The sequence below is a fragment of the Pelodiscus sinensis genome, chromosome Z (assembly GCF_052426305.1).
Source record: "Pelodiscus sinensis isolate ZL-2025 chromosome Z, ASM5242630v1, whole genome shotgun sequence".
NCBI classification, from domain to species: domain Eukaryota; kingdom Metazoa; phylum Chordata; order Testudines; family Trionychidae; genus Pelodiscus; species Pelodiscus sinensis.
Genome location: NC_143085.1, coordinates 2371542 through 2394207, shown reverse-complemented (window position 1 = coordinate 2394207; position 22666 = coordinate 2371542). Strand labels below are relative to the sequence as shown.

Here is a 22666-nt window from a genome sequence, read left to right as displayed (position 1 = left end):
CCCCCGTGAGCGAAAAACGGTTTGCGGTGAATAGACACGCTTTAATGGTGGGGTGTCCTCTGTGTTCCTTCTAGGAGTGAGAAGAACGGTGGGTCCTTTTAGATCCTGTGCCTTGTTGAAGGAAAAATGCAAGAGATGCGTCGGAGAGGTAAGGGGAAAACATCATGGAAGTCGGGAAAACGGGGATTACCGACCCGGATCAGACCTGGGGGATCCTGTCTCTGAACGTAGCCGGCACCATGTGAGTCAGGAGGTAATAGTCTACCTCCGCATTGGGACTCGCCGCCGAGGGTACGTCTCCCGTATGAAACTGGGTCCGATTTATTCAAGTCGACTTTTTAGCAGCCATTTTCACAAAGTCAATCTTGGTCCTCGGAGGAAGAGTACCGACCCGATACCTTTGACGCGAACAGGGATGCATTGTGGGTAATCATCCAGCAAGCTCTGCCACCCACTAGAACTCTGGGCTAGACCCCCAGGGCCTGATGGGAGAAAAACCCAGTGTCACGGCGACTGGTGACCAGTGGCTGGAAAACTTTCACATGCGTAAGGCTGCTTTCATGGAAGTTGGCAAATTGCTTCCCCCCGGCACACGGCAGGACCCAGCGACACCAGACAGCTACCACTCCATCGGGAATCAGTTTGGAGGAGGGGGGTGAAGGGAATCTACAGGATAGGCGGTTATGATCCAAGAAGGCAGGACAATCAATAGCTTTGAGCGGGGAAGGGTAGTGACTCGGCACCATGCAAGACATGGTGGATGGCGAGGGACACGATTCCTACCCATCCTGGCTGATAGCCATGGATGAACCTATCTTCATGAATGTATCTAGCTCTTTTTTGAAACTCTGTTCAAGTCCCGGCTGTCACACCGTCCTCTGGCAAGGAGTTCCACAGGTTGACTGCAAGCTGCATGAAGAAAAGCTAGGGTTGACAGTCCAGCCGTCACACCATCCTCTGGCAAGGAGTTCCACAAGTTGACTGCAAGCTGCATGAAGAAAAGCTAGGGTTGACAGTCCCGGGCGTCACACCATCCTCTGGCAAGGAGTTCCACAGGTTGACTGCAAGTTGCATGAAGAAAAGGTAGGGTTGACAGTCCTGGCCGTCACGCCATCTTCTGGCAAGGAGTTCCACAGGTTGACTGCAAACTGCATGAAGAAAAGCTAGGGTTGACAGTCCAGCCGTCACACCATCCTCTGGCAAGGAGTTCCACAAGTTGACTGCAAGCTGCATGAAGAAAAGCTAGGGTTGACAGTCCCGGGCGTCACACCATCCTCTGGCAAGGAGTTCCACAGGTTGACTGCAAGTTGCATGAAGAAAAGGTAGGGTTGACAGTCCTGGCCGTCACGCCATCTTCTGGCAAGGAGTTCCACAGGTTGACTGCAAACTGCATGAAGAAAAGCTAGGGTTGACAGTCCCGGGCGTCACACCATCCTCTGGCAAGGAGTTCCACAGGTTGACTGCAAGTTGCACGAAGAAAAGCTAGGGTTGACAGTCCCGGCCGTCACACCATCCTCTGGCAAGGAGTTCCACAGGTTGACTGCAAGTTGCATGAAGAAAAGGTAGGGTTGACAGTCCTGGCCGTCACGCCATCTTCTGGCAAGGAGTTCCACAGGTTGACTGCAAACTGCATGAAGAAAAGCTAGGGTTGACAGTCCCGGGCGTCACACCATCCTCTGGCAAGGAGTTCCACAGGTTGACTGCAAGTTGCACGAAGAAAAGCTAGGGTTGACAGTCCCGGCCGTCACACCATCATCTGGCAAGGAGTTCTACAGGTTGACTGCAAGCTGCATGAAGAAATGCTAGAGTTGACAGTCCCGGCCGTCACACCATCCTCTGGCAAGGAGTTCCACAGGTTGACTGCAAGCTGCATGAAGAAAAGCTAGGGTTGACAGTCCCGGGCATCACACCATCCTCTGGCAAGGAGTTCCACGGGTTGACTGCAAGCTGCATGAAGAAAAGCTAGGGTTGACAGTCCCGGGCGTCACACCATCCTCTGGCAAGGAGTTCCACAGGTTGACTGCAAGCTGCATGAAGAAATGCTAGAGTTGACAGTCCCGGCCGTCACACCATCCTCTGGCAAGGAGTTCCACAGGTTGACTGCAAGCTGCATGAAGAAACGCTAGGGTTGACAAGTGTCTGGTATTGGCCTGGTATAAAAAAAAGGAGAAAATGTTACATGCCCAGTATTTTCTGTTTTTCTCGGATGGAAGGTTCCTGGACATTCTTCCCCCGCCACATCTGGTGGGGGCAGGTGGTGTGTGTTGGGATTTAAAGGAACCGTGTCTTGTGTTTTTTTTTTTTTTTGATGAACCAATTTTTTCCCCCTGCCGTGCTCAGTATTTTTTGCGAAACTATCTGGCAACCCTAAGACAAGCGTCCTTTTCTCCCTTTGCAACCTGCTAGTGTAGCTAGTCCCTTTTGGAACCCTGTCTGAAGTCCTGGCCTTCACCCCATCCTCCGGCGAGGAGTTCCACAGGTTGGCTGTGCACAGCGTAAAGCAAAACATCCCTTGGTTTCTTTGAAACCTGCTGCCTGTTCATGTCCTTTGGTGACCCCTCGTTCTTGCGTTAGGTTACCCTGGTGAAGCCACCCTCCTCTCTGTATTTCAGACTCTTCCAGAGGTAACGCCAGAGATTGTCCTAGACCCGGAGAGGAACAAGACCATCTACAGGTAAGGCGCTCCAGGATGTGATGTGAGAATGGCATTTCTCAGAGGTGACCACCAGGAACTTTCCGTGTAGGTGATGAGAGGGGGGGGTAACGCTCTTGACGGGGGGAGGGATAGCTCAGTGGTTTGAGCATTGGCCTGCTTAAACCCAGGGTTGTGAGTTCAATCCTTACGGCGGCCATTTAGGGATTTGGGGCAAATATTTGTCAGGGAGGGTACTTGGTCCTGCTGTGACTCCGTGACCTTTCAAGGTCCCTTCCAGTTCTAGGGGATCGACAATCTCCATCTCACTTTTCACAGCCACTGGGGAGAGCGTGAACAGATAGCCTTGTATACGTGTGAACCTCACTTTGCCCCGACTCCCGGGGGCTGGTAAAAAGGGGGTGTCTACAAATATACTTCCAGGTGGTTCCAAAGAGGATGGAGAGAGGCTGTTCTCAGTGGGGGCAGATGGCAGAATGAGGAGCAACGGTCTCACGTTGCGGTGGGGGAGGTGTAGGGTGGATATTAAGGGGAAACGATTTCTCGACGAGGGTGGAGAACCACACGGATGGTTTCCCTAGGGAGGTGGACTCTCCATCCCTAGAGGTTCTGAAGTCCTGGCTTGACCAAACCCTCGGTGGGTTGATTGAGTTGGGTTTGGTCCTGCCTTGGGCAGGGGGCTGGACTTGATGACTCCTGACGTCTCGTCCAACCGTCCGGTTCTATAAAGTGAATGAAGTCGTGTGGGGTTGGCGGTGACTCCGTGAGGCCACCGGAAAACCTGGAAGGACCACCGGCCTAGAAGCGCTGTCCAAGCCTGATCTCTAGTTCATGGTCCCATCCTCCCTCCCTGTCAGCCGACGGTCAGGGCAGTGTGCGTGTGTATGTTTCCGAGAAAAGGTTTAACGTCCGTGTCTTTACTGCTAGGACCGGGGTCCCGTCGCAGAGGGTGACCAGCAGGCCAACAGACGCCCCGTTATATACGAAGAGCTTATTACACCTTAGATTTTAACTGCTAGAACACAAAGTTCCTTCGCAGCGGGCAGCCTGGGAAAGGCTGGAAAGGTGCCCCAACGGATCTTGTCACCTGGGAGTGACACAGATCCAAACGCCCAAGCTCTCCCTATGTCTGTCCCTTTTATGACCGGCTGAAGTTCTTTTAAATTGTGCTTGGTTCTGTTACAGCAACTGAAGGAGTCAGGTTAAAGCTTAAACAGTTCCAGGTTTATTAAAAGACTTATAAAAGCATATGGTTACAATGGCTATTGCTCTAGTTCTTAAATGCTAGCAAATATATATATATATATATAGGTCTTAAAAATGATCACAGGAAAAAAGTAAAGATAGAAAATAGAAAGAATGGTACCAAGTGACAGCTTAATCTTTAAAGAGCTCTAACACTATGGCTATGTCTAGACTGCAGGCTTCTTTCGAAAGAGCCTCTTTCGAAAGCATCTTTCGAAAGAGCCTCTTTCGAAAGATCGCGTCTAGACTGCAGGCGGATCTTTCGAAAGAGAAATCCGCTTTTTCGAAAGAGAGCACCCAGCGAGTCTGGATGCTCTCTTTCGAAGACGGCCTCTTTACATTGAAGAACGCCTTCCTTCGAAAGAGGAACTTTCGAAGGAAGGCGTTCTTCCTCGTGAAACGAGGTTTACCGCCATCGAAAGAAAAGCCGCGTTCTTTCGAAATAATTTCGAAAGAACGCGGCTTGAGTCTGGACGCAGGGGAAGTTTTTTCGGGAAAAGGCTACTTTTCCCGAAAAAACCCCTGAGTCTGGACACGGCCTATGTATATATATACTTAAGCAAAGGACTACATCCAGGTACAATTTTTACCCCTTTGGCTATGTCTAGACTGCAAGCCTCTTTCGAAAGAGAGCGTCTAGACTGCACGTTGAACTTTCGAAAAAGCGGCTTGCTTTTTCGAAAGAAAGCATCCAGTGAGTCTGGATGCTCTCTTTCGAAGAAGCCCTCTTTACACTGAAGAACGCCTTCTTTCGAAAGAGGAACTTTCGAAAGAAGGCGTTCTTCCTCGTGAAACGAGGTTTACCGCCATCGAAAGAAAAGCCGCGTTCTTTCGATTTAATTTCGAAAGAACGCGGCTTGAGTCTGGACGCAGGGGAAGTTTTTTCGAAAAAAGGCTACTTTTTTCGAAAAAAACCCTGAGTCTGGACACAGCCTTACTGTGCCTCTCGACTCCAGCGTGTCAGGCCAGGGCTGATCCCTCAATTCCTAGGAAAGACGAATACGAGGTGGGCGTCCCCTCTGGAACCTCGGGAAGTCAATCACCTAACCCGACCAGCAGATAGATGGTAGATTGACACTCAGAGAAAATGCGCTGCTGGACCCATCTTTATACCCCTGGGGGCCCGTATCCTCTTTCTTATCTAAGATGCCGAATTGTACTGGTCCGTTTTGTGGCGCCAGTTCTTACAAGCAAGATTCAAGTTAATTTACACTTGCAAGAGAGGAAGATAGCTAAATTAGGAGTGCCGGATATTCTTTTACTGGGCGAGAGATTCCTCCCCCCGCGGGCGGCTGTGTGTTCGTATCAATATGGGTTAAGTCAAGGACACTCCTCGGCAGCCTCTTGATCAGCAATTGGCATGTCTCTGTTTACAGCCATTCATGGTCACACAGCCTGGGCCTTCTGCTCTGTGTGCCCTGTCTGCTCCAGGCAAGCAAAAATGGATGTTACAGGGGGGTTCCTGTCTGGCTACTCTCCCCAGAGCTCACCTCCCTCACGCCGGCTCCTTTCACTGCGCCGAGACGGGCCTTGGCTTTGAGGTGAGCGCGGCCGTGACGGTGGAGTACAGCTACGGCTCCTGGGCGGAGAGTCTGAGCCCGTCGGCTCAGGAGAACTGGATGGTCGCTGGCCCCCTCTTCCACATCCTGGCCGAGCCCCACCGGGTGCGCGCCGTGCACCTGCCCCACTTCGTGTGCCTCGCAGGTAGGGCAGAAACGGGGAGACATGGGGGTAGACGCTGGGAGCCGCCCTCTGCAGCCAGCGGGGCTTGGGGAGGTGTCGAACGCCTTCGGCGGCCACACGTGGAGAGGGGGTCGGTCGGTGCTGGTCAGCAAGCAGCAATACACAAGGGCCTACTGAGCTAGGAGGAAGGCTCCGGGTTGTCTCTCCCTCCTCACTTTGTGGGGCCGGTCCAGTTCAATTCGGATCCCCTCAGGATTGAGTCGAGGTTGGGGAGGGGGCTGGACTTGACTTGTAATTCGGCTGTGGCATAGGAAGCTGTTAAGGCCAAGAATTTAGGACTCGCGGAACACAGAGCCGACATTAGAGGGATAACCCGTAGATCCGGGGTTGTGTCATCATTACCGATAACAATGCTAGTGGGGATGTTAAGCCTGACAAGTTGAACGGGCGACCCCCGGGGCCGGAAGTGGCAGCCTCCGACTTGCCTGGCTCCAGTCCCCGAGTCTTTGCGGTTTCTTTTGCAGACGGAGCCGACGAAAGCTTGTGCCGCATTGCCCATTTTGAAGCTGGCCGGATGACCCCTGAGCGACCAACGAGCATCAACCGCTTTTTTGCCGTCCTGAAGAATCCCAACTTCTCCCAGCTTGGCGTGCTTTGGAGAAAGCTACGTTCGGCCTTCAAATTTATCCCCATCCATTCCCTTGTGCTGATCTACCGGACGCTCAGCATGGCAGACGTCACGCTCCACCTCTACCTGATACCTAATGACCACTCCCTGCAAAAGGTAAAATAGTTTGTCAAAGGCTGGAAATTGGTGGCAGCGGTGGGATCACGTGATGGTTCCTTGTTGTGTTCACTCTCTCTGGGGCATCTCGCATTGGCCACTGTCGGCAGACAGGACACTGGGCTGGATGCACCTTTGGTCTGACCCCGTCTGGCCGATCTTATGGGTTACTTCTGCCACCCATTGCTGTAATATTTAAGGGTAAAGTCTGGGGGAGCGGGGCAAATCCCCTTATGGCTGCAGTGATAGAGGGTGAATAAATAAAAGTTATTTACTTGTTCCCATAATAGAAGAACTAGAGGACACCAAATGAAATGAATGGGGAGCAGCTTTAAAACTAATAAAAGAAAGTTCTTCTTCACACAGCATGTAGTCAACCTGTGGAACTCCTTGCCAGAGGAGGCTGTGAAGGCTAGGACTAGAACAGAGTTTAAAGAGAAGCTAGATAATTTCATGGAGGTTAGGTCCATAAAAGGCTATTAGCCAGGGGATAAAATGGTGTCCCTGGCCTCTGTTTGTCTGAGGCTGGAGTGGGATGGCAGGAGATAAATCGCTTGATCATTGTCCATACCCAACCTGTGGAACTCCTTGCCTGAGGAGGTTGTGAAGGCTAGGACTATAAGGGTATGTCTTCCCTAGCTCGTTAATTCGAGCTAGGTAGGCAAATCAGGCAACCAGAGTTGCAAACGAAGTCCAGGATTTAAATATCTCGGGCCTTATTTGCATGTTCCCCTCCCAGCCACCATTTTTAAATCTCCCTTAGTTCGAACGAACTGACCGCGGCTACACACGGCAGTTTAAAGTTAATCTGAACTAAGTCGTTAGTTCGGATTAACTATTACTCCTCGTGGAATGAAATCCTTAGTTCGGATTAACTGTTACTCCTCGTGGAATGAAATCCTTAGTTCGGATTAACTGTTACTCCTCGTGAAATGAAATCCTTAGTTCAGATTAACTGTTACTCCTCGTGAAATGAAATCCTTAGTTCGGATTAACTGTTACTCCCCGTGAAATGAAATCCTTAGTTCAGATTAACTGTTACTCCTCGTGGAATGAAATCCTTAGTTCGGATTAACTGTTACTCCTCGTGGAATGAAATCCTTAGTTCAGATTAACTGTTACTCCTCGTGGAATGAAATCCTTAGTTCAGATTAACTGTTACTCCTCGTGGAATGAAATCCTTAGTTCGGATTAACTGTTACTCCTCGTGGAATGAAATCCTTAGTTCAGATTAACTGTTACTCCTCGTGAAATGAAATCCTTAGTTCGGATTAACTGTTACTCCTCGTGGAATGAAATCCTTAGTTCAGATTAACTGTTACTCCTCGTGAAATGAAATCCTTAGTTCGGATTAACTGTTACTCCTCGTGGAATGAAATCCTTAGTTAGGATTAACTGTTACTCCTCGTGACATGAAATCCTTAGTTCAGATTAACTGGTACTCCTCGTGGAATGAAATCCTTAGTTCGGATTAACTGTTACTCCTCGTGGAATGAAATCCTTAGTTCGGATTAACTGTTACTCCTCGTGAAATGAAATCCTTAGTTCAGATTAACTGTTACTCCTCGTGGAATGAAATCCTTAGTTCAGATTAACTATTACTCCTCGTGGAATGAAATCCTTAGTTCAGATTAACTGTTACTCCTCGTGGAATGAAATCCTTAGTTCAGATTAACTGTTACTCCTCGTGGAATGAAATCCTTAGTTCGGATTAACTTTAAACTGTCGTGTGTAGTCACGGGCAGTTCGTTTGAACTAAGGGGGATTTAAAAATGGCGGCCGGACGGGAACATGCAAATAAAGCCCGGGATATTTAAATCCTGGGCTTCATTTGCAACTCCAGTTGCCTGATTTGCCTACTAAGCTCGAATTAACGAGTTAGTGTAGACATACCCCAACAGAGTTTAAAAAAGAGCTAGATACATTCAGGGAGGTTAGGACCATAAAAGGCTGTTAAGCCATCGGGTTAGGAATGGTGCCTCTGGCCTCTGTTTGTCAGAGGCTGGAGAGGGATAGCAGGAGAGATCGTTTGATCATCGTCTTCGGTCCACTGTCAGCAGACAGGACACCGGACTAGATGGACCTTTGGTCTGACCCAGTATGGCCGCTTTTAAGGTCTTATGAGCAAGAACCACCTTCAAAACAGGTTGAAAAGGGCTTGGTCAAGGAACAAAACCCATCTCTTTCCCCACTGTGATCACTTTGCACCCATTTTATTGCTGGGAGGGTTGAGGGTTAAGAGAGACGGCGCTCGCCCACTGAAGAATTGGTGACATACGCGGGCAAGGAGCCTATAACACACTCACCAGAGGGCTACGTCGATGGAGGTCAGTTGTTCCTCAGATATGATGATGGTTCCCATTCACAGGCCATCGAAGGAAAAGAAACAACGTGGAAATCAACGCACGTGCCCAAACCTCCTCAGACCGACCCTCTGTACTTTGGGTCTCGGTACCAGGTGTCCGGTTTGGAAAATCTTCAGATCACGCCGGCGGTAAGTGGTGCTGTTCCCAACCAGCATGGAGGCACGAAACATTGGGATCCTCCGAATCCGCCGGACGAGGATTCCAAGCAAACGTTGGGGCTAGGAATGCATCAGATACTTCACTGGTGGTTCTTGTCCCCGGGAAAAGGGTTCAATTTGGAATTGTAGGCTACGTCTAAACGACAGCCTTCTTCCGAAAAAGATGTAAATCGGACAGCTCGAAATGGCAAATGAAGTCGGAATCTGAATTTCCCGCACGTCATTTGCATAATGACGGCCGCGCAGTCCGTCGAAAAAGGGCTTTTGACAAGCAAAACCACCGTCTAGACGCGCTTCTTTCGGGAAAAAAATTTTTTTCGGAAGAACCGGTAAATCTCATTTTTTCAGGCATTGTGGTTCTTTCGAAAAAGGGGTTTTCCGACAGCGGTTTCACTTCCGAAATACCCATTTTCGAAAGACCGCGCGGCTGCCGTTATGCAAATGAAGCAGGGGCTAGTCAAATCCCGGCTTCATTTGCCGTTTCGACCTCATTTACATCCCTCTTTCGAAAGAGGGATGGCGTTTAGACATCCCCCTAGTAGGGTCTTCGGTGGGCTGGGTAGCCTAGTAGTTAGCATCCTGCTGAGGTAGGGTAGAGGTACGAAAGGCCAACCCCACCACACACCACTTGGCTCTAGACCAGTGGCTCTCAAACCCCCTCCAGTTTGGGAACCCATGCTGTAGACCCTCCCTGTTGTCCTCCCGCGGTTGCTTCCCATCACTGCTTTCTCTGCCGTTCTCCCAGGCATGAACAAAAACGGAAAAGGGACCCAAACCGTCAGCCCCCACCGGGACTCCCAGCCCTGTCCCCAGAGGGCGTGTGCTCTTCAGGGTTGGAGGGGAGGAGCTAGCTGGGCCCAGTGCTGCCCTTTAACCCCGTCCTTTCCCAGTGTGGAGTTTGTATGCCCCACATGGTGTGTCTCGGAACGACGGAGATGTCAACGGCGGCTCTACCGCCTTTGCCGAGAGTCCGTTGGCTTTTCGCCCTTGTGGGAGAGGCTCATGGCTTTAGCCCCTGAGGATCTTGCGTGCTCAGCTCTGGGAACTTTCAGGGACGCCTAGGATGGATGAGCCGTGGTGGTTCCCAACTCCTGGGGTTGATGGAGGCCTCTCCCATTGGGTACAGAAAGTCCACAGCAGCTGGTCTTTCACAAGCCAGAGCCTCTGTCTAACCCTCTGCGAGTCCCTCGTGGTTGGAGCCTGGGGCTGTCCGTTCCCACTCTTGGCGCCGGAGGACGAGTCTCCCAACGCCTTCTCCCTCTTGCTTCAGCAACTGGACTTCTGCTACCGGAGCCCCGGGGAGCAGCAGTCGTTTGTGGAGATCTACACCCGGGAGATGAAGAAGGAAATCCGGCTCCAGGTGCAGGGCCAAGAGGACGGCAGCTTGGTCTGGGAGACCTTGGTGAGGCCAGGTAGGGCCAGCGACTTGTGGGTCGTGGTGGGAAGTAGAGGGCCCTCAGCCCATTCACATCAGAGGGAGATTTTCCGTTGACTTCTTTGGCTTGTGGCTGTCAGATGTGACTTCTCCCTCGCCGAGGCCGATGACTGGTTCCCCCGAACCAAGCTGTGGCCTAAACACTGCTAGGCACTCCCCGCGTCCATCTAACCAGGGCGTACCCATCATGCCCTTGAATGAGAAGCGACCTCAAGAGGGCATCAAGACCAGTCCCCTGTCCTCACAGCAGGACCAAGCCCCATCTAGACCAACCCTCGTAGATGTCTACCCAACCTGCTCTTCAATATCTCCAGCAATGGAGATTCCACAACCTCCCATCCCTTGTCCTCATGACAGGGCCAAGCCCCGTCTAGACCATCCCTGGTAGATGTCTATCCAACCTGCTCTTCAATATCTCCAGCAATGGAGATTCCACAACCTCCCATCCCTTGTCCTCATGACAGGGCCAAGCCCCGTCTAGACCATCCCTGGTAGATGTCTATCCAACCTGCTCTTCAATATCTCCAGTGACGGAGATTCCACAGCCTCCCGTCCCTTGTCCTCATGACAGCGCCAAGCCCCGTCTAGACCATCCCTGGTAGATGTCTATCCAACCTGCTCTTCAATATCTCCAGCAATGGAGATTCCACAACCTCCCATCCCTTGTCCTCATGACAGGGCCAAGCCCCGTCTAGACCATCCCTGGTAGATGTCTGTCCAACCTGCTCTTCAATATCTCCAGTGATGGAGATTCCACAGCCTCCCGTCCCTTGTCCTCACGGCAGGACCAAGCCCCGTCTAGACCATCCCTGGTAGATGTCTGTCCAACCTGCTCTTCAATATCTCCAGCGATGGAGATTCCACAACCTCCCATCCCGTGTCCTCACGGCAGAACCAAGCCCCGTCTAGACCATCCCTGGTAGATGTCTACCCAACCTGCTCTTCAATATCTCCAGCGATGGAGATTCCACAACCTCCCGTCCCTTGTCCTCACGACAAGACCAAGCCCCATCTAGACCATCCCTGGTAGATGTCTACCCAACTTGCTCTTCAATATCTCCAGCGATGGAGATTCCACAACCTCCCAATGCCTGTGGCTTGTCCCCTGGACGCTAGTAGCAGTAGAGATGAATGAGTCTGCCACAGTCCCCGGCCTCTCCTCTTCGTTATCCTCCCCTGCAGCCTAAGATGCCCACCAGCCATGGGGGTCCGGAGAAGAGGGGCAGGAGGTGTCAGGGAGTAGGGGCATTGGATAGGGGGCAGGAGGAGCAGTGGGGGTTGGATAGGAGGTGAAAGTTGTAGGGGGTCTGTCAGGGAGCAGGCAGGTTGAATAGGGGGCAGGAGATCCCAGAGAAGCAATGGAGATTCCCGAAACGATTTTCAGAAGATCGACCAACTCTTTGACGGTTGCGTGTGGGAAGGAAGCTCCCCCAGTCTAGCTTTAAGGACAGGTCGGACAGCAGGCGAGCCAAGGAACTCTAGAAATCAGACACTGCCCTCGGCCTCTGACAATCCCCCAAGCACGAATCAACTGGCCTAATTCCTCGCTTCTTTCTTCCAGGGGATGTAAGACTTCCTGCTTCGCCCTCCCTCGGGCTACCAGGTCAGTGTGATTTTTTTTTAACCGTGCTTTGTAGTTTACACAGTCTGTGCCCGTTCTTGTCCTCCGGCTTGAAGCATAGACACGAGGGCACCGTCTCTATCCCCGGGACCACAACACCCTTGTTAAGGTTGCAAAGAGGCATCCGTTCCCACTGTGTTCCCAAAATCGGACCAGAATACCGAGAGTTAGCAACAGCCAAAACCTTTCAAAGCCAAGAAATGCGAAGTTAAAGTTTTAAGAGGATTAAACAAACCACGAAGTGTTCAAAGTTTTTGATAATTCCCCAAACAACCTTAACTCTGCCCTTTGTGCCCTGGGCACAAAATGGACATTAGCAGCAACGTTAAACGTTTCTTATGCCGTTTGCCCTCTGCACAGAGTAAAATTTGCTCTGGGTGGGGTAGGGATGCTTCTACACCCATCCTGCAATGCTGAGCTGTGAAATTTCTCCTCTCCCCGTGCTGGCTAGCTTCATTACGCCTCTGATCTTCAGTCTTTGTTGTGTTTATTCTCACCCACCTGGTGTGGGAGGGTAGAGCTGGGGCCCAGCTGGGAGCCTAGACATAGAGAGGCTGAGTGACTTGCCCGAGACCACACCGGAAGTCGGTGGCAGACCATGGACTTGATCCCTGGTCTCAAGTTGGTGCCCGAACCGCTGCCCAATCTCTCCTCTGCCAGGGAGGCTACTCTACAGCAGTGTTTTATAAACTTTTTAAAACCAAGGAACACCAAACAATTTTTTTTTATGGGGAACACCGAGGATTTTTTTGTTGAGGGAAGAAAAGCCCCCAAGAAAAAGTTGTTGAGTTCAAAAAAAAAAAAAGGAGGCTTGCCCCTTTAAGGGCAGCCATTTTGAATTCTGTTCTCTCCACAGCACACCAGTGGTACCCTGGAACACACTAAGAAACACCGATCTAGACCATCCCTGGTAGATGTCTATCCAACCTGCTCTTCCATATCTCCCATTAAAGGCGGCCATTCCCCAGACAAAAAAAAAAGGAGGCTTATCCCTTTAAGGGCAGCCATTTTGAATTCTGTTCTCTCCACAGCACACCAGTGGTACCATGGAACACACTAAGAAACACCGATCTAGACCATCCCTGGTAGATGTCTATCCAACCTGCTCTTCCATATCTCCCATTAAAGGCGGCCATTCCCCAGACAAAAAAAAAAAGGAGGCTTATCCCTTTAAGGGCAGCCATTTTGAATTCTGTTCTCTCCACAGCACACCAGTGGTACCATGGAACACACTTTAAGAAACACCGATCTAGACCATCCCTGGTAGATGTCTATCCCACCTGCTCTTCCATATCTCCCATTAAAGGCGGCCATTCCCCAGACAAAAAAAAAGGAGCCTTATCCCTTTAAGGGCAGCCATTTTGAATTCTGTTCTCCTCCCCGGAACACACTTTAAGAAGCACTGATCTACACTTAGCCACTGCTAAGGACTGGTTTCCCGGTTCGCATCTCAAACCTTCTCCCACGTGGTGATCCCCTTAACTCTGCCCCACCATAGGATGGCCTGAATCGTTAACAGGGGTGTCCTAGACCATCAAAGTTGGCTCAGATCAGCAGCCCTCTGCTGATGTCGGAGGTCTGTACCTACCAGAAACGTGCCCCGTGCTTTGGCCTAGCAGAGAGGAGGGAATGGGGGAGGAGGAGGTCGTGTCTTTCACGTGCAGCAGCATAACGCAGGGCTGGTGTCTCCATTAGGGGCGGCCTTTCTGGCGAAGCACCGGCTGCAGCTCCGCGATCGAATGGGGCTGCTCGAGTCCGTGCTGGCCCGCTTCCGGGACGCCCAACTCCTCAACAGCGAGGAAGAGGAAGAGGTGAAAAGCCACCAGACCAGCAAACGGCGGAACGACGCCTTACTGAAGCTGGTGGAGAGGAAGGGGATTCGGGCACAAGAGAAGCTGTACCAAATCCTCCGGGAGACAGACCCATGCCTCGTAGAGGACTTGGAGGCATCCCAGTAGGGTCAGGAGAACTTCCTCTTGGCCACAAGCACTGAGGGTTACTGCCGTGGCCAGTCGTCACGGAGAAATATGTTTGAGGAGATTTTCAAGCCATGCCACTGGGCCACCACCACGAGGAGTCGGAAATCTGTGGGGATTCCCCTGCAGAGCGGACCCTCTGACACGTGGCCACCAGGCCTCACCGAGAGCAGCCCTGACTCCTCGTCCAGTGCCGTCACTGTTAGGCCTCCTTTCCTAGCACAGGCGCTGCTGTGGATGCTCTGGAGAACGTCCAGGGGAGGGCAACCGAAACGAGGAGAGGTGGAGGGATCTGGGCTTTTTTGCTCCACAGAAGAGCGAGAGGGGATTGGAGAGCAGCCTTCAACTCCCTGAAGGGCGGTTCCAAAGAGGATGGAGGGAGGCTGGAGATGGCTGGCAGAACGAGGAGGAGGTCTAGGTTGGAGATGAGGAAAAAATGTCCCAAGGAGGGTGGGGAAGGCCTGGAACGGGTGGAATCTCCATCTCTAGAGATTTGGAAGGTCCAACGTGACCAAGCCATGGCTGAGATGAGTTAGGGTGAAGGGCGGGAAAATGGGCCGTTGAGGCCGAAACGGGGCTACCACCATGCCCAACGGCATGACGGCTGTTGCCGTGGAAATGTCTCCCTGGCACCAGGAACCATGAAAACAGCATGGACTCGCCATCCCTAGAGGTTTTGAAGGCCCGGCTTGACCAAGCCCTGGTTGGGTTGATTGAGTTGGCTTGGTCTTGCTTTGGACTTGATGACCTCTTGAGGTATCTTCCACCCCTAGGAGTCCATGACACCTGTAAGAACTTCTCAGGAGAGCCATGCGTCATGCCGAGAAGTACCTCCTTCGCGCGTCTTCCACCACAGCCTTGCTTTTAGAGACCAGGCGAAACTCTTCCTCTCTTCGGACAGTCACTCTCCCGTGGGACTCAGAACGTCATCCGTTCAGCATCGGGGGACTCCGTGTTCAGCCCTCATGGTGGCAGAGTGACTCCTCACCGAACTAAAACCGAACGGTTGCTGATATCCAAGCGATTGTGACTTCATTGCGTTGATCGTGTGCCAACAGGACGGTGCTTCTGAAGGGTCCACGTCACGAAGACGACACGAAAGAGAGATCTTGGAGCCGTTGCGGGTCGTTCTCTGAAAACATCCACGCAGTGGGCAGCGGCAGGCAAAAAAGCCAACACAATGTGCAGAATCATTAAAAAAGGGATCGAGAATAAGACAGAGAATCTCTTAATGCCTCTCTATAAAACTATGGGACGCCCGCATCTTGAATATGGCGTACAGATGTGGTCACCTCCTCTCCAAAAAGATCTCTCGGCATTGGAAAAGGTTCAGAAAAGGGTTACAAAACTGATTGAGAGTTTGGAACGGGTCCCCTATGAAGAGAGATTAAAAAGACGGGGACTTTTTAAGCTTAGAAAAATCATGACTGGGGTGGAAAAAGTGAAGAAGGAAAAATTGGGTCTGTCTACACTTGCACCCTTTTTCACCATCCCTGTAACTCTCGTTTGACGAGGATGAAAGGATAATTCGGAAAAGACTGACCGCAAGAATGTGATGTATGTGAGTATCACTTTACGCTTAAGAATCTGTACCAATAAACAACCCTAAAAACAATAGTGTTCCAGCTCACCCAGTGTCTGGCTTTGTTCCTCAGTAGGTCTGTGGAAGTGCAGCAGACGTAACCTCCATGATCTAGCTCGTTTTTGAACCCTGTTAAAGTCCTAGCCTCCACCACATCCTTGGGCGAGGAGTTCCACAGGTTAACTGCGCTGCGTGAAGAAAAACTTCCTTGGGTTTGGTTTAAACCTGCTGCCTAGTCATTTCATTGGGGCTATGTCTAGACTGCAGGCTTCTTTCGAAAGAGAGCGTCTAGACTGCACGGAGAAATTTCGAAAAAGCGGCTTGCTTTTTCGAAAGAAAGCATCCAGTGAGTCTGGATGCTCTCTTTCGAAGAAGCCCTATTTACATTGAAGAACGCCTTCTTTCGAAAGAGGAACTTTCGAAAGAAGGCGTTCTTCCTCGTGAAATGAGGTTTACTGCCATCGAAAGAAAAGCCGCGTTCTTTCGAATTAACCAGGTTTTTAATAGTCTGTCTATTGTGAAGCTCTAATTTTTTTTTTTCAGAAAAGCCTACGTGATTTTTTTGGCATCCCCTACATTTATTCACAGTAACGGTCATGTGTTAGTGCTATAGTGATTTTCCGTGGTGCTAGGTGTTTACCGGTGGTTATTCCCGCAAGCCCAAACGGTTTTCTCTTCCCGAAAGAGAATCATTTGCAATGTTGCAGGGTTACTTATTAACACTAAATTTGCTCCCATGTTACATTAGCATCACTTTTCTGAACAAGAGGGTGTTTATAAATATCTCGTTATATACCAGGCCTTTTATTTCGACAATTTACTCCTGAGGACAGTGTGTGTTATACCCTCTTGAAATCTTTGAATAGCAGACCGCTTCTATCCCTGTGCGGTCACTTAGGGTCCACCTAGGGTATGTCTAGACTACAGGGTTTTGTCGACAGAAATTTTGTCGACAGATACTGTCGACAAAGCTTCTGTCGACAAAGAGCGTCTAGACGACATCCAGTTCTGTCGACAAAGCAAGCCGCTTTGTCAACATGACAGTGTAGACTCAAAGGACAGTGTAGATGCAATAACGCCTTCTCTGGACAGAACTCTGTCGACAAAAGGCGTTATTCCTCGTAGAATGAGGTTTACATACGTCGACAACTGCTGAGTTTTGTCGACGTTATGTCAACATAACTCAAAGGTAGTGTAGACGCAGATATAGTTTTGTTGACAAAAGTCCACTGCTGTCGACAAAACCCTGTAGTCTAGACACGCCCTGGGCTACCTTTTTTTTTCAAAAGAGGATATTCAAATACCTGCAGATTTTCTTCCGAGCTCACTTTCAAAAGAGGATCTTTCAGAAGTGAAAGTAGTCTGGACACGGGGGTTTTTTGGAAAAAACTTTTTTTGAAAAAAAAAACCCTTCTTAAAAAATGAGGTTTACGCGGGTTTTTCGAAAAATTTTCCCGAAAAAACCCATCCAGACTACTTTCACTTTCAAAAGAGCCTCTTTCAAAAGTGAGATCGGAAGAAGATCTGCGGGAATATGCATATCCTCTTTCGGAAAAAAACATAGTTTAGACGTACCCTTAGAGAGAATTAGAACAGCCTGGCAGCCTGCATTCACACACACATTTTCTGGCTTGCTTTCAGGTTCAAAGTTCTCAGCAATCCAGAGACTCAGCCTTGAAAGGAGACACGGTGAACGTGCAGAGTTCTGATTACTTTTCACTTTCACGTCCTGCTTCCAAAGCACACAGCAAACACGCAACCCCTTGTGGCTTCCTGCTGGGGTCCATGTGCCGTGTCTCAGATTTTCTGTACCCTCATCAAAGCAAGTACCCTTCCTATCTAATTGCTATCCTATGATCCTTATCTGCTTCTTTTAACAATCCGATCGTTAGGTGCTTATAGATTACCCGTTCTGCTTTCTTGTTTTTCCCTTGGATATTTTCATACCCTCTGCTCCTTGTTTCTGCCCCCTTCTTTTTTTTCCTTCCCCCCCTCTCTCTTCTCCCCTATTTATTTTGAATCTGCACATCCTAAACTCAAAACTCCGGTTATCTGAAAAATTGGGCTGTGCCCACGATACCTCATGAGCCCATCTACACGTTCTGTTAGTCTATAAAGTGCTACCCGACCATTGGTTGTTTTTTAAGTTTATCCTGTACAGACTAACTTGGCTACCCTTGAAGCTTCCAGTTTTGGTTTTTGCTACCCAAAAAATAAGAAATCCAGAACGCAATCTCATTTTCTTGGGTTCGGCTGCCCCAAGGACCAGCCACAACCTGGCCCATCACAAGATATTGAACCTTATAAAGCATTGAAGTACGTTCAGGATTAAATGCCGAATACCAAAAGTTTCACACACACAGAACGGGAAGCGACTGTCTAGGAAGGAGTCCGGCAGAAAAGGATCTAGGGGTCAGAGCGGACCACAAGTTGAATATGAGTCAGCCGTGTGATGCTGTTGCAAGAAAAGCCAACATGATTCTGGGAGGCATTAACAGGTGTGTTATGAGAAAGACACGAGACGTCATTCTTCCGCTCTACTCTGCGCTGGTTAGGCCTCCGTTGGAGTATTGCGTCCAGTTCTGGGCACCACATTTCAAGAAGGATGTGGAGAAATTGGAGAGGGTCCAGAGAAGAGCGACAAGAATGACGAAAGGTCTAGAGAACATGACCTATGAAGGAAGGCTGAAAGAATTGGGTTTGTTTAGTTTAGAAAAGAGAAGATTGAGGGGGGACATGAGAGCCGTTTTCAGGTATCTAAAAGGGTGTCATAAGGAGGAGGGAGAAAACTTGTTCATCTTGGCCTCTGAGGATAGAACAAGAAGCAATGGGCTTAAACTGCAGCCAGGGAGGTTTAGGTTGGACATCAGGAAAAAGTTCCTAACTGTCAGGGTGGTGAAACGCTGGAATAAATTGCCCAGAGAGGTTGTGGAATCCCCATCTCTGGAGATATTTAAGAGTCGGTTAGAGAAATGTCTAGCAGGGATGGTCTAGACAGTATTTGGTCCTGCCATGAGGGCAGGGGACTGGACTCGATGACCTCTCGAGGTCCCTCCCAGTCCTAGGATTCTAGGATTCATTACGGCTAGAGAGCCAGAATACTTTCCTCTGTGTTCAGGGCAGTATAGCCTCCTGGTCACAGAGCCTGGATACTTCACTCTGTGTTCAGGGCAGTATGGCCTAGCATTCACAGAGCACGGATACTTCCCTATGTGTTGAGGGCAGTACGGCCTAGCGGTCACGGAGCCTGGATACTTCCCTATGTGTTGAGGGCAGTACAGCCTAGTGCTCACAGAGCCTGGATACTTCCCTATGTGTTGAGGGCAGTACGGCCTAGCAGTCACAGAGCCTGGATACTTCCCTATGTGTTGAGGGCAGTATGGCCTAGCGGTCACAGAGCCTGGATACTTACCTATGTGTTGAGGGCAGTACGGCCTAGCGGTCACAGAGCCTGGATACTTCCCTCAGTGTTAAGGGCAGTACGGCCTAGCGGTCACAGAGCCTGGATACTTACCTATGTGTTGAGGGCAGTACGGCCTAGTGGTCACAGAGCCTGGATACTTCCCTCAGTGTTAAGGGCAGTACGGCCTAGTGGTCACAGAGCCTGGATACTTCCCTCAGTGTTAAGGGCAGTACGGCCTAGTGGTCACAGAGCCTGGATACTTCCCTCAGTGTTAAGGGCAGTACGGCCTAGCGGTCACAGAGCCTGGATACTTACCTATGTGTTGAGGGCAGTACGGCCTAGTGGTCACAGAGCCTGGATACTTCCCTCAGTGTTAAGGGCAGTATGGCCTAGTGGTCACAGAGCCTGGATACTTCCCTCAGTGTTAAGGGCAGTACGGCCTAGTGGTCACAGAGCCTGGATACTTCCCTCAGTGTTAAGGGCAGTACGGCCTAGTGGTCACAGAGCCTGGATACTTCCCTCAGTGTTAAGGGCAGTACGGCCTAGTGGTCACAGAGCCTGGATACTTCCCTCAGTGTTAAGGGCAGTACGGCCTAGTGGTCACAGAGCCTGGATACTTCCCTCAGTGTTAAGGGCAGTACGGCCTAGCGGTCACAGAGCCTGGATACTTACCTATGTGTTGAGGGCAGTACGGCCTAGTGGTCACAGAGCCTGGATACTTCCCTCAGTGTTAAGGGCAGTACAGCCTAGCGGTCACAGAGCCTGGATACTTCCCTCAGTGTTAAGGGCAGTACAGCCTAGTGCTCACAGAGTCACTACACAGCCTGGCCACCATGGCTTGGTCCCTCGGTGCTTCCTCCCCAGAGATCCAACAGCACCTCCTTCCCCAGGGGCCGTCAGCCCTGACTGGGCAGCTCCACAGGTCTTTATAGCCGGCCTCCACTTGGAGCATGCCCAGTAGGTCCGTGGGGGCGGGGCTTCCTCTGTCGGGTTGGTACCCGTCACACCCCCGACACTGGTTCCTTAGATGAAGCTTGCCCGGCTTAGTGGGACGTCTGCCACCATTGACCAAGAAAGGGTAAACCAGGCGGGGAGACGCCGGCGCAGAGCACCGGGCCAATCGGAGAGAGGGTTTTAAAGAGCCAATCAGGGTGCAGTTTGCTGGGGGTAGCCCTGTATATAAGGAGCTGCCCAGCAGACAGCAGTTGGGCCAAAAGGGCTAGAGAGGTTCGGGACACCGCAGTACCCTGGTGGGGCCGAGAGGCCACCGTATTGGTGACAGCTTAGGTGGTCCCATAGAAGACATCTGACCTCCTGTCCCTTCTCAGTGTGATACCCGGTGCAACCAGTAGGGGGCGCTGTAGCCCAGTGATTATTCCTCTTTCTATTGTCAGGGCGATACCCGGCGCGACCAGTAGGGGGCGCTGTCGCCCAGTGATTATTCCTCTTTCTATTGTCAGGGAGATACCCGGCGCGACCAGTAGGGGGCGCTGTCGCCCAGTGATTATTCCTCTTTCTATTGTCGGGGTGATACCCGGCGCGACCAGTAGGGGGCGCTGTCGCCCAGTGAGTATTCCTCTTTCTATTGTCAGGGCGATACCCGGCGCGACCAGTAGGGGGCGCTGTAGCCCAGTGATTATTCCTCTTTCTATTGTCAGGGAGATACCCGGCGCGACCAGTAGGGGGGCGCTGTAGCCCAGTGATTATTCCTCTTTCTATTGTCAGGGCGATACCCGGCGCGACCAGTAGGGGGCGCTGTACCCCAGTGATTATTCCTCTTTCTATTGTCAGGGCGATACCCGGCGCGACCAGTAGGGGGCGCTGTCGCCCAGTGATTATTCCTCTTTCTATTGTCAGGGCGATACCCGGCGCGACCAGTAGGGGGCGCTGTCGCCCAGTGATTATTCCTCTTTCTATTGTCAGGGCGATACCCGGCGCGACCAGTAGGGGGCGCTGTAGCCCAGTGATTATTCCTCTTTCTATTGTCAGGGCGATACCCGGCGCGACCAGTAGGGGGCGCTGTGGCCCAGTGATTATTCCTCTTTCTATTGTCGGGGCGATACCCGGCGCGACCAGTAGGGGGCGCTGTAGCCCAGGGATTATTCCTCTTTCTATTGTCGGGGCGATACCCGGCGCGACCAGTAGGGGGCGCTGTAGCCCAGTGATTATTCCTCTTTCTATTGTCGGGGAGATACCCGGCGCGACCAGTAGGGGGCGCTGTAGCCCAGTGATTATTCCTCTTTCTATTGTCAGGGCGATACCCGGCGCGACCAGTAGGGGGGCGCTGTCGCCCAGTGATTATTCCTCTTTCTATTCTCGGGGAGATACCCGGCGCGACCAGTAGGGGGCGCTGTAGCCCAGTGATTATTCCTCTTTCTATTGTCAGGGCGATACCCGGCGCGACCAGTAGGGGGGCGCTGTCGCCCAGTGATTATTCCTCTTTCTATTCTCGGGGAGATACCCGGCGCGACCAGTAGGGGGCGCTGTAGCCCAGTGATTATTCCTCTTTCTATTGTCAGGGTGATACCCGGCGCGACCAGTAGGGGGCGCTGTAGCCCAGTGATTATTCCTCTTTCTATTGTCAGGGCGATACCTGGCGCGACCAGTAGGGGGCGCTGTCGCCCAGTGATTATTCCTCTTTCTATTGTCAGGGCGATACCCAGCGAGACCAGTAGGGGGCGCTGTGGCCCAGTGATTATTCCTCTTTCTATTGTCGGGGCGATACCCGGCGGGACCAGTAGGGGGCGCTGTAGCCCAGTGATTATTCCTCTTTCTATTGTCAGGGCGATACCCGGCGCGACCAGGAGGGGGCGCTGTCGCCCAGTGATTATTCCTCTTTCTATTGTCGGGGCGATACCCGGCGCGACCAGTAGGGGGCGCTGTAGCCCAGTGATTATTCCTCTTTCTATTGTCAGGGCGATACCCGGCGCGACCAGGAGGGGGCGCTGTCGCCCAGGGATTATTCCTCTTTCTATTGTCAGGGCGATACCCGGCGCGACCAGTAGGGGGCGCTGTCGCCCAGTGATTATTCCTCTTTCTATTGTCGGGGTGATACCCGGCGCGACCAGTAGGGGGCGCTGTCGCCCAGTGAGTATTCCTCTTTCTATTGTCAGGGCGATACCCGGCGCGACCAGTAGGGGGCGCTGTAGCCCAGTGATTATTCCTCTTTCTATTGTCAGGGCGATACCCGGCGCGACCAGCAGGGAGCGCTGTAGCCCAGTGATTATTCCTCTTTCTATTGTCAGGGCGATACCCGGCGCGACCAGCAGGGAGCGCTGTAGCCCAGTGATTATTCCTCTTTCTATTGTCAGGGAGATACCCGGCGCGACCAGTAGGGGGGCGCTGTCGCCCAGTGATTATTCCTCTTTCTATTCTCGGGGAGATACCCGGCGCGACCAGTAGGGGGCGCTGTCGCCCAGTGATTATTCCTCTTTCTATTGTCAGGGCGATACCCGGCGCGACCAGTAGGGGGCGCTGTAGCCCAGTGATTATTCCTCTTTCTATTGTCAGGGAGATACCCGGCGCGACCAGTAGGGGGCGCTGTAACCCAGTGATTATGCCTCTTTCTATTGTCAGGGAGATACCCGGCGCGACCAGTAGGGGGCGCTGTAACCCAGTGATTATTCCTCTTTCTATTGACAGGGCGATACCCGGCGCGACCAGTAGGGGGGCGCTGTCGCCCAGTGATTATTCCTCTTTCTATTGTCAGGGAGATACCCGGCGCGACCAGTAGGGGGCGCTGTCGCCCAGTGATTATTCC

The 22666-nt window shown here is 51.4% G+C and overlaps 2 protein-coding genes across 3 annotated transcripts in view; both read left to right on the top strand.

Annotated features, from left to right (window-relative positions):
• LOC102445807 (caspase recruitment domain-containing protein 8-like) overlaps nucleotides 1–22666 on the top strand; it is a 65198-nt gene that overhangs the window by 7904 nt on the left and 34628 nt on the right. The window contains exons 4-7 of one of the 2 annotated variants that reach the window (XM_075897863.2): nucleotides 75–148; nucleotides 2613–2674; nucleotides 5382–5602; nucleotides 6106–6365. In XM_075897863.2, coding sequence (XP_075753978.2) covers nucleotides 75–148; nucleotides 2613–2674; nucleotides 5382–5602; nucleotides 6106–6365 — 617 coding nt within the window. Of the gene's footprint in view, nucleotides 1–74; nucleotides 149–2612; nucleotides 2675–5274; nucleotides 5603–6105; nucleotides 6366–22666 lie in introns of both variants that reach the window. The other variant, XM_089775289.1, reaches the window with a different exon arrangement.
• Nucleotides 9026–14210, top strand: LOC102444196 (caspase recruitment domain-containing protein 8-like). Its single transcript, XM_006116754.5, has 3 exons — nucleotides 9026–10301; nucleotides 11886–11927; nucleotides 13641–14210. Exons 1-3 carry the CDS (start codon nucleotides 9953–9955, stop codon nucleotides 13901–13903), a joined length of 654 nt encoding a protein of 217 aa, XP_006116816.4. The 5' UTR covers nucleotides 9026–9952; the 3' UTR covers nucleotides 13904–14210.